The sequence below is a fragment of the Neovison vison genome, chromosome 4 (genome assembly GCF_020171115.1).
Source record: "Neovison vison isolate M4711 chromosome 4, ASM_NN_V1, whole genome shotgun sequence".
Lineage (NCBI taxonomy): Eukaryota > Metazoa > Chordata > Mammalia > Carnivora > Mustelidae > Neogale > Neogale vison.
The window spans coordinates 158,758,334-158,770,440 of record NC_058094.1 but is presented as its reverse complement, the minus strand read 5'-3'; the positions used below and the strand labels follow the sequence as shown (position 1 = coordinate 158,770,440).

The 12,107-nt window shown below is 38.3% G+C and overlaps 1 protein-coding gene across 4 annotated transcripts in view; it reads right to left on the bottom strand.

The window, feature by feature from the left end:
* CDK14 (cyclin dependent kinase 14) overlaps positions 1-12,107 on the bottom strand; it is a 570,565-nt gene that overhangs the window by 81,432 nt on the left and 477,026 nt on the right. For all 4 annotated transcript variants that reach the window (XM_044245987.1, XM_044245990.1, XM_044245988.1 and 1 more), the window contains one exon: positions 4,220-4,359. In XM_044245987.1, the coding sequence (XP_044101922.1) occupies positions 4,220-4,359 (140 nt within the window). The remainder of the gene's footprint in view (positions 1-4,219; positions 4,360-12,107) is intronic.

Below are 12,107 nucleotides of genomic sequence, written 5' to 3'. Positions count from 1 at the left end.
GCCACAAAGAAGTCTGCAGAGAAGAGTTTAGGGAAGCAAAAGGAAAGCCCTGGGAGGATCCCGTCCTTGAATCCAAGCGAAGGAAATGTTACCAGGAAGCAATAGTACATAGTTGGATCTAGATGAAGGCTAGGGAAAGATCAATGGACAGAAACTTCAAGAACAGTCTGGAGCCTTGCACACAAAAGCCTTGTTCAAAAGGACTCACGAGAGAATGGATGTCTAGGAACTGGAAGGAGTACATTTGTGTGAACCGGGTGTGTTTGTCTTATTTTTAAGAAGACGGTATGAGGCTGCATTAATGGTTATAATGATGTTTTAGGATAATATACAGGACATATATAGGAATGAGCAGGAAAACTCACAAACATCATAGCTGGAAAGGTCCTGAGGGATCACCATGTCTCTAAATGAGAAACCAGGAACCCAAGGAGACCAGGGCATTTGCCCAAAGTCGCCTGGCCAGCTCCCAGTGGACCTGAAGCTAGAAGCCAGGTGGTCTGACTCCCAGTTCGGGGCTCTTCACACTGCACCAATTTGCTGGCCTTCTTTTACCGCAGATCTGAGTTTTGTGAATTAGCAAATGAATGTAATAAAATCAAGGACTCTGCGCTATGAAGTGTATTTTGTTCATTTACTTTGACAAGGGTAGTTCAGCTTCAATAATTTATGTAACTTGATAGTATACACAGGAGAACGCCCTGTGGTGTATTTGGGAAAAGTAATGAATTTCTTCTAAATCAGCCCTCCATTTATTTCCCGGCAATTAAATTTCTGCAAAGAAGTGGGGCAAGGCTGTTGGGGTTTCAGGATAGAGGGAGAATGACAGGGTGCCACCAGAAGCAGCCAGCTTTAACTACCAGATCCCCAGGTATCACTATTCTTGCTTGATGAATGTATAATTCCCCCTTTGGTGGCCCACTAACACATCACTCCTAAATTTTGGTATTATGTAAACTACTGAGATTTTAAGGGATGGTATAGTAAAGATATTTTATTGTTAAATGTTCTTTCAAAGCAAAGCAGAGTCTGACATAAGCACACAACTTCATTTTTATACAAATCCACAGAACAACCATAATGCTTTGTTTAACCAGGATTCTAACAACACTCGATACCCTTCTCACAGAGCTGGATACATTAAAGTAGGCCAAGAAAGCTCAAGCTCACTTTTAATTTATTTTTGTTCCAATTTTCCCCTTTTAACCCAGTTTTGCTTTCTGCTTGCATCCTTTTGTGGACATTCTTTTTTAAAAAAATGCTATGAACTATCTTCAAGAATGTAAGCACTTTGGACTGAATGGCCTTCCTCCCAAATTCATATGTTAAAACCTTAATTCTCAACCTGATGGTATTTGGATATGGAGACTGTGGGTAGTAGTTAGGTTAGAGGAGGCTGTGAGGGTAGGGCCCACATGATGTGATGTTAGGCCCTTTCTAAGAAGAGAAGAGAGAGGGAGAGACTTCTCTGTCGTTTGAGGGCACAGCTAGGTGGCTTTCTGCAAGTCAGGCAGAGGCTTCACCAGAACAAAATGTGCCAGCATGTCCATCTTGGACATCCTAGCTTCCGGAACTAAGAGAAATAAATGCTAATTGTTTAAGCCACCACAAGCTAAGGTATATTTTGTTACAGCAGCCTGAGCAGGAGAATACAGTTACGTTCCCAGATTTGACGAATCTAAACTAGATTGCTTAAGACAATCCATTTTATTCATTCATTCATTCACTTAATTCATTAATTCATTCATTCATTTTTAAGACAATCCATTTATTGGCTCTGCAACACTTCTTCCCAGATGGACCTCCTTCCTTGTTAAAGGAAGCACGTGAGGATATCAACCTTGCTGCTGCCATTTGCCAGGTGGTAAACTTTTTATCAGACTCCATACTAATGGGAAATTTAATTTGAATAATTTTTAAATATAGTCTGCAGAATTATCTTAGATAACAGAATCCCTGGCGGAAGTCCTTTCACCTACAAGAGCTAGTTCCCAAAGTTTCTGAAGTCTAGGAATTTTGTTTTGTAAACATGTTTACAAGGACTACCACGTTGTTCTAAATAGAATTGACTATAGTATTTAATACTGGGATTCTCCTTTCTTGGGACTGGATTTATGCTTCATAATGATTATCTGCTAGGCACAGAAATAGCATTTCTGTAACTCAAAATTGTTACCGGAGGCATTTAGCAGAATCTTGCTTTAAAAATATAATGATTTTTCATCTTTATTCTCCCCCCTTCAAAAGGTTTCACTGCTCCTGATGTTTAACGTTAATGCAAAGACGTGTTTCTGCCAATGAATATCGCCTTATGGTTATGCTTCTGCAAATAGCCTGCTGTGAGCTGATAAAGGGATTAATGCAGCCAAAATTCTTAATCTGTGAAATTACAAATTAAATTCTCATATTAAAAATACCACCCTGAGGTATTTTTTGTGGTTTTAATTCCCCTCTGGTGTTCTGCATACATTGTGCTTGTTAATGACGGGGACAAGGCTGTCTCTGGTGGCAGCCTGCTGCCGAGTGATAATGTGTAGGCATTTACTTACTGATAGAAACTGGATTTAACCACTGGCTGATAAACTAAGTGGCAAGTGGGTAATAAGTCCATATTAACAGAAAAGTACTACGACAGAATTCAGAATTCGTAGACCATCAAAATCCTGGCTTAAACTCAATCATTGAGTCAGATGGGATTGAGATGTCACCAAGGAGGAGTGATATCAAGTTACAAGTCATACTAAATGGGAAAACAAACCATATGTTTGAATTTGATGAGCCATAAACTAATGAGCCCATTTGTATCTTTTTTTGCCAGAATAGAAAGATGTGTCACTAATTCATGATTTTTCCACAGAAATTTCATTATTGATTTTTTAAAAAATGGGAAGAATTGTCATAATGGTCAATGAGTCGACTTTTAGAAAGAAAGTAGGGCAGAATATAGAATCAATATTGGTTGGGAATATATAAAATATTAAAGAAGATTTACTAAGCATAAGGGGGAAGAGTGAGTAGTGGATTAATATAGCTATAGACAGTTAAGGATAAAAATAAATTCAAATTAAATGTGGGATATCAAGAAAGACTTGGGGTAGAAATATGCAAGAGGAGTTGTTATTTGAGACTTAGCTTCAAAATAAAGGGTTCCTGTTGTCAAGGAGAATCTAATGCTACAAAGGGGGAAAAGCTTAAAGTCCAAGAGATTAAAGAAATAACTTTCTGTATGTCTATGGTGTGTACCCAAGAATTAATAAACATATTATAAGTATCTATACAGGTGGTGTATTAATTTTTAAGGTAGTCAGAAAAGAATATGAGAAGGAATATTTCGAATTGGCATTTGGAAAGAACATATCACCACTGAACAAAAATGTTCTTACTGCAACAGTGTCCTGCAAAATTTTGTAAGAATTCTGTTTCACACTTTGGAAGAAAAATGAGATCCTCCCAGCCATAAATCTACCAAATATTTAAAATGTAATTGAAAAAGACTGTGTAAATATGAATGCTTTTGTAAAAACAAAAACCCACCCAGGAATGTGTTTTGTTTTAAAAGATCCGGAGAAGCGCTGTCTGTATGAATACCAAGCGCATTTGTAGTTGAAATGAATTACAAGTCTTCAGTTCTTACATGTCAATTCAGTGCATTAGCCAATTGTCAACTCTGCTCATCAGCTCACTGCATAGCAGCCCTTTTTAACGTTATTGTTACGACCAAGATGGTCTCTGAGAATCAAACAAAAACGAATCATTTCTCCTCTGTGTACTGCAGCCAGTTAAAAAGTACTGCATGCATAAAGCACTAAATATGTAAATCATATTTTCCTTTTCCTTTATGACCGCTCAGATCATTCCTTTGGACACACACATAATCAAATACAAAGACATGCAGTTGCAGACTGCAGAGCAGAGATAGCAAAAAAGGAATCCATTTTCTTCCTCTGTCTGGTAAGCTAGCAACTGAATGGCAAGATCCCACTAAATATATACACACATAACTCCCTTTCCCTCATTCCCTCTGTCTCACTGTCTCTCCCCCCGCCCCCGCCTATAGACACACGCACATATATATGTGTACATGTAATGCATATGCAAACATACATAATCTTATGTATGCACATGTAAAAACATACAAATCCTCCTACAAGTGCGTTACACAGAGATGCTAAAATGATATGTCTGCTTTGATTGGATGTCTCAGATTTGTCATACTCACTGTCGGTCAGTTCCCATAGCCGTGGGGGCAGGTCACTAAAATACTCGTGGCTCAAGGCAGCCTGTGCTGATAGTCTGTTCTTTGGGGAACACTGTAGGAGCTTGGAGGCCAGATCCTCTGCATAATTCACATAGCTGAGCCTGAAAACACAAGCAGAAAAGAGAAATCAGACCAAACAAGAAAATCCACTAAATAAGACATAAAGCTTACCCAATATTTCTGGATCTATTTATTCTTGGCTAAAACCAAGTTAAATTATCCACTGAAAATAAACAGAAGCAGAATTCACTTTGGTTCTTAGAGCCATCTGTTAATTGAAACTAGCTTTTGCTCTTGATAGCCTCATCTCATTGATTTAAAATATTTCTACTATAAGCAGAAGGTTGATACCTTCAGGATAGAACAAGGTCCCGAGGTAGAAAATTTCAGGAGATAATTTATCAAACAGTTACCAGAATTTGTTCATAGAATCCATCTATTGCATACACATCTGGATATATTTATAGGAGAAGTAATACAAAATAACAAGGGGAATTAAAATAAAACGACTATTAAGTTCTCTAGTTACTAAAGTTACTTTTCTTCTAAGAAGTTACATTTTCTTACATTGAACATAAAATTATTGGCATAAGTACCCTGTCAAATATCAGCAATCATGGTATTAACATGCAGGTTAACGAAGGGAATGTTTATAACCCATGTGGGGCTGAATTATTTCAAGATGACCATTACAACAATAGCAGATAGAAAATATGTAGACAGAAAATATAAGATTACCAAAAAAGCAGAGAAGTCTTGTCTCCCATGTGGTACAACTTTGAAATGTATCCCACATCACACAGTCCAGCTCAGCCTCACTTCTTGTGGAATCCCTATTTCATTGCTCAGTACAATCAAGCCCAAATAATGAACATAAACATGATAATAAAAGTATTCCTGATAATGGCTGCCACTTATGGGGAGTTGAACACGTGTCAGACACCTTCCTAGGCACTTTCCACACACACTCATATTTATTTTGTCTGACAAGGGAACTCTGTCTCCATGGAACAGCAGGGTCAGCTAAGTGGGAGTCGGAGACAGGCGTGGATTGCTCAATTAGCAGGTTGAGTGGCTTTAAACCCATCTAGAATTACTTGACTCTGCAGTAGTCTGCATTTGTTACGCTCTCAGACGATTTCCAAAGGCGACCCATGGATTCCTGAGTTTCTGCAACAAGCTGCAACAGGGACACTGACCAGAGAGCCAGAGTGTGAAGGTAAGTTGTATCTGCTGTGAGTATTTTTTCAAAAGTCTTGAAGCTACTAAACACACAGACAATGAGCTTTCCTCAATAACCCACTGTCCCACTTCCCATGCTCAAGCAGCTCTCCATCACTGATTTAAAACTGTTACGGAGCAAGGGAGGACGGGGGGTGAGGAAGAGGAAAGCAGGTAATGAACTTGGGTGGAGAAAGAAACAGGGAACGAGCAAAGAAAAATACTACTCTGAGGACTCCCATGAGTCCTCTCTAGGTCTTGATACGTGAAGGTCTCACAGACAGGGGTTCGGTATTTGGCTGCCCTAGTGGCTGTTTAAAAACCAAACCAAACCAAACCAAATCAAAAAACCCAAACTGATCTATGGATTGGTTTTAAATGCCTCTGCCTGGCAAAGACAAATGTGTCCACAGGAAAAAAAGCCATTCTCAAAATTCTCTACAGTCCCCCACCCTTCTTTCCTGTAAGAAGGGCCAAGGACACCCAAATTATTGGATTGGAGTCTCTTCCTAAGACTCCCATCATTAAAAACTTTTCATTAACATCTTTTAAAAAACCAAATGCAAAGTTCAAGATAGGGAGACTTCATGGTAAAAGCAGCACTTATACTGAGTGCAGAGTTTATGTATAATCACGGTGAACATGACTGCTGGTATCACAGCTTTGATGAAATAGAACACCAGCACCAGACTGAGGCTAGAGTTGAGTTACAGACTTGATTCTGTACAAGAGTGATGAGCCACCTTAAGTCTGAAGTCCCTCCTGCTCCAGTGAGCCACAGATCACACTCCGCCCAGTTGTTGATCCCACTCCTACCAAATATAAGGAATTAACCAATATAAGACAATCTCATTTCTCTTCCCCCCAAATGACTAATGTCAAATTTTAATGTTGATGAAATAATCAAATGCTTATCTGTGATATTTGGGTTATATAGAAATATTTTAATTATCATATAATTTTAATTTAGAAAGTCTATTTCCTCACTTGCATTTTAAGAACCACTTTTATTCCAACTCTCCACATTTCCAACAGCAGAGTCTGTCATTTACCAGAACCACTTTTTGAGTTCACCCAAGTTGTCTGAGATAGGCCACTTCCAGGATATGTTTTTTGGACATTTTATCCCAAAGCATAAGTACATTTTTTCAGAATGCTACAATGATTGTAGCTGTTTTCAATTTCTTTTTTTTTTTTTTTTTTAAGATTTTATTTATTTATTTGACAGAGAGAGATCACAAGTAGGCAGAGAGGCAGGCAGAGAGAGAGAGGAGGAAGCAGGCTCCCTGCTGAGCAGAGAGCCCGATGCGGGACTCGATCCCAGGAACCTGAGATCATGACCTGAGCCGAAGGCAGTGGCTTAACCCACTGAGCCACCCAGGCGCCCCTGTTTTCAATTTCTCATTGTGATGATCTATTTAAAAATCTTCCCTTGTAATTTCCTTAATTTTTGTTTTATATGTTATAAAGCTGGGTAATTCAATGCACAACAGTTTAGCACGTTTGTCTTTTCCTGATAAATTTAGTCTTCAATCTCTCTGTAGCAACCTTCTTTATTTTCATAAGGGTTTTGGGCTAAAATTTTTTTTTTTCCTCATATTAATTTAATGACCTCAGCTTTCTTTTGTTTGGTACTTGCCTGGCATACCTTTGTCATCCTCTTACCTTGAATGTTTCATATCCATAATTTTAAGGTCTCTTTCACAAATATTATATAACTGGATTTAATATTTCTCCAAGGAGAAAATTTAGTCCACTTATATACTGTGATTACTGATATGTTTGGAATTATTGCTAACATCTTAATATTGCATTTTGTCTTTATCTTTCTCTTTTCCTGCCTTCTTTTAAATTGAATTCTAGAGTCGAACATGTCCATCTTCTGTTTCAGAAGTTATAAATTCTATGTCCATCTGTTTAATGATTACTCTTAACTTTTTCTTTCTTTTTTCCATTTCAATAGTTAATTTAAATGTTTAAATTCTTGCACTGTTTTTTAAGCTGATGGACACTGACAAATTATTTTTCACAAAGATCTAGAATCATACATTCCAGAAATTATAAATACATGAATGAACAGTGATACACAATACCGCCTTATCAATTATACAAGACAAATATCAAGTATACAATAAAGTTACTACAGATCAACAGGAAAATAAAATATTAGATACCTACTCAATTCATTAGCAGAAACTAACTTCTCTTATTGCAAGAAAGATTGGGGGAGAAGGAAAAAATTCACACTTCTAACAATAGTAGGCAAAGAACTTCCAATAAAAATAGGAAAGAATTATAGAATTTTCAGAAATTTTGTGATTAATAATTATTTGGCTACAAAAACAAAGCATGTCCATCTTAAAAACAAATATTTATTAATGGGCATAGTCAATACACCCTACACAAGACAAGCACGACATTTTGCTAAATGTACTGACAGCTCACTCCCACATTTTCCCACCCTCTCTTTTAACTTGCACCCCAAAGTGCAAACATTCAATTAACTTAAAGGTGTTTTTGTCTGGAGACATTAAAAATATGTGCTTCTCATACAATGTGGACTTTACATGAACTTTCAACCAGAGGTCTCTGATATTCACAATGGAGGTTTTCATAATAGCATAAATTATAAATAAATGAGGTTTATAGAAAGACATTAAAAAAATCATTATCAGGCTTGGGCTAAAAGCCAAAAACTTCAGTGGTTACACAAACCTGAGGTATACTGTTTTAAATGTGAGAGATATAAATGCAAAATAGCAGGCAAATAGCCATACAGGTCCTACTATCAATGTCTGAAGTGACTGAAGAAATAAACCACAGAAGATCTAGACTGTTTTTTACAGTTCCTGAATTTTAATTCTGTATGATATTAAAAACATACAAGTATAGTGACTGGGTATTTCGGCACCCAATCTTTTAAAATTTTTTATATATTGATAAGATTCTGGCATGTGAATAGATTCAAAGAAGACTTATAACTCAGTGCTGCATGCTTCCTGGAAAGGTCAATTGATAAAAATGATAAGCACGTTTTAAATGCTGAACAGCAAGCATCTTTTCTTAAGTTTCCAAACAGCCCAATGACAATCCAAACACAGAGGCTGCAATTCTGCAAGCTTGAGGCTTGATAGGACTGCTTATCAGTACTCCTATGAAAGCTTCATTAGACTTCCCATTCGCCAAGCCTAAGTGTTGGCTAAATCTAAGATAAACTGAGTCCTGTCTTGAGCTCTATTTCAGGCAGCCCAATTTTACTGACTGTAACAGCAGTTTCTATGACTATTGGAAAATATGAAGTGCAGCGGGAGGTTAGGACAAGAGCTGCTTTTTTTTTTTTTTTTTAAGATTTTATTTATTTGTCAGAGAGAGAGCGAGCGAGAGCATGCACAAAGAGCAGAGGCGGAGAGAGAAGCAGGCTCCCTGCCAAGCAAGGAGCCCCCATGTGGGACTTGATCCTAGAACCCTGGGATCATGACCTAAGCCGAAGATAGTGGCTTAACAGACTGAGTCACCCAGGTGTCCCAAGCTGCTTGCTTTTAAAAGCTCTACTCCACTCTTGTCTTCTAAACTTCCCTGCATCTTTATATTTTATGTCACCTTCCATTCATGTGAGGACATCAAGCATTAGAGCTCTCCCGAAATGTCTAACATGAAGACAGCAACACAACAGCCAGACTCTTCAAGAAACTTCACCTGCGCAAGACATAACTGGTCACCAGCCTGGCCAGATGGTAGTACACCACCACCAAATAGTAAGCTGGAACCTAGAGGCCTACTTTCTCGGCAAGAGCAGTGGGGTGAGTCGCTTCATGTATTCTTCTTATCGTGGTAATGCCACACTTTTTAAGTTCCTCTGTAAATGTGGGGTCACACTGGTTAGGCTGTCCTGCGTAGGACTTCATAAGAATGGGTCAGTTCATCTGCACCATACTTAAATGCTCAAAAGGATGATGAAAGAACTGAAAGAAAAATGAATACAGAATACAGAACTGAGGTGTAGAAGCTGTCGTCCTCTTCAGTATACTGCACTTGTAAGTCTTGGTGCTTTGAGCGAGACATTGGGAGGAACGGGAAATGAAATGAACCCCCTAGCAAGCAGCAGCAATGCTTTACTCCAGTAATGAGGCAGAGAAAGGAAGACGTCCCAGGTTCAGCCCATCTAGGTCAGAATGCTGGTAAAACGATTTCCTGATTTAACTCCATCCTCCTAGTGTCCTAGTTAACCCCTCTTACGGAGCTTCTCGGTGGAATAGTACTGAATTTCTAGAGCTCACTTGGCTGTATGGGGTCATGCTGTGTTCCTCACAAGTGTCCACAGCCCTTTGGAAACGTAGTAAATATGTGACCAAGAACACCACAGAATCTCTCAATCTACGACCAGGTGTGTCCTCTTTTGGGGTCCGCTGGTTGTGTTTCATTGTTTTTGTTTGTTTGTGTTTGTTTTACCATCAAGGATCTGAGAAGAAACTTCCACACTTTATACCTTCACCCTCAGTTCTCCAAGGGAACAGCTCCTTAACTTTTTAACATTTCTTCTTAACTTTTTAAAGTTTAGAGTTCAACCTTCCAGCTGAACAATACAAACACATCAGAACACTTCTGATGACACTAGTCCCGCCTCTCACGCAGTACTGTCTCATATTTGATTCCTATTTTCTGTGCTTTTTCTTTCTTTATTTATTTTTAGGAGGGGAGGGGCACAGGGAGAGGGGAAAAAGGGAATCTTAAGCAGGCTCCATGCTCAGTGCAGAGCCCAATGTGGGGCTTGATCTCAGAATGCTGAGAACGTGACCTGAGCCAAAATCAACAGTCAGACGCTTAACTGACTGAGCCACCCAGGCACACCTATTTTCTGTGCTTTAAAAAAACCACACATATTAAATGCCACTATAGTTATTATTATTTACATTTACCCATGTTTATTATTTATTTCAATGCTTTTCTTCTCATGTTTCAGATGTTCCTTCTCTTCTTAGTTTTTTGTATCTGAAATACAAACTTCAGAAGTTCTCTCCATGATGAAAGAACACAGTGGCAAATTCTCTCAGTTTTGTCTTCATAGAGGATAACAGTTTGGCTGGGGATAGAATTGTAGGTTCAAAGCACTTTGGCTTAACTCTGAAGATACTGTTTCACAGGCTTCTGTTGTTGCTGCTGTTAGCTCTTCTTTTTTTCCTTTTAAAATTGTAATGTAAGGTATTCTTTTCATTTAACCTGCTTGGTATTCAGTGTTTCCTGAATGTGAGGCTTAATGTCTTTCAACAATTCGGGGGAAAAAATCTCAGCCATTACTTCTCAAATATTGGCTATCCCCATTCTCTCTCTTCTCTCATTTTGTAACCGCAATGTAATGCCATCTTATTAAATTTTCCATGTCTTTACTCGTTCTTTAATCTTTTCCATCTATTGCTCCCTGTGCGTTCCATTCTGGGTAATTACGTTAGTGCTATCTTCCAGTTCAACTAATTCTCTAACCAACTGAATTAATATGCTGTTTTCCCTGTTCGTTTTGTTTTCACAAGTTCTTTTTAAGTCTTTGACAAGTCTGTGTGTCCAATTTGATGGTTTCAAGTTTTAGATTAGATCTTCTTTATAGTATTTGAAATACAGTTACACTCTTTGTTTCAAAATTTCCAATATCTGAAATTTTGGGTGAGGGGGGAGTCCAATTTTGTTGTTGCTTTTGCTACTGACCCTCTCAGTAACTTTTTCTCAGATGTTTTACAATTCTGTATTGTGAGCTCAGACTCACAATGTTGGCTAGTTAATGTGTGGGCTTGGCTAATGTTAATGTGTGGGAATTATGACGGGCCTGGGCTGAGAATCTCTTTCTCCATAGGGATTTTCTTTTGCTTCTGTCAGGAGTCCTGGGACTCTTAACAGCAAGGCATTCTAAGTTCTTTCTGTTGGCTTCTGCAACCATGTGAGTTATGTGACTCTAAACCTAAAATTATAGAATTTTCAGGGGACTTTTTCAGTCCCATCCAGAACCAAAACCAACACAGTTATTTCTGCCAGTCTTTTTGCTGGAAACAATTTTTTTTTTTTTTTCCCAGCCAGCCCATAACTGAGGTTGAAGTACTTTGAGTGCGTTGACTATGTGGGGAATCTCAATTCCTATGTTGTGCCTTTCTTAGGCCCGAAGCATTGTGTCCTGACCCCCAAGTGGCACCATGTTCCTTTTTTAGCAACACTTCAGGGCAGCGGCATAATTAGCACTTCCTTATCACTCTGCTTTCTTCATTCTTGGTCCCGGGAGATTTCACTTGCTGTCTTTTTGGTTCAGTGATGTACATGCATTGGAAAGCACGTGTTTGTTGTACCTTCTCCAGCATTTTAGGTCAATATTTGTGGTAGAAGAGACTCTTTCCTCTCAGAAGTGCATATGTATAATCTTCCTAATAAAAACATCTATACTTGTAATCTTTAGGACTTTCTCCCTGGCATCACTAACTCAGTATGGTTTCCCTACCTTAAAAAACAACAACAACAACAACAACAAAACCTACTTCTTTTAGGTCACCTCTATTAAGCCCCAAAAGTTAGCTAACCAAAGTGTTTTAGGCTAAGGTTCTTTTACCATTCAACTTTATAGATGAGTCTCCAATGCATTACCTAAATGATA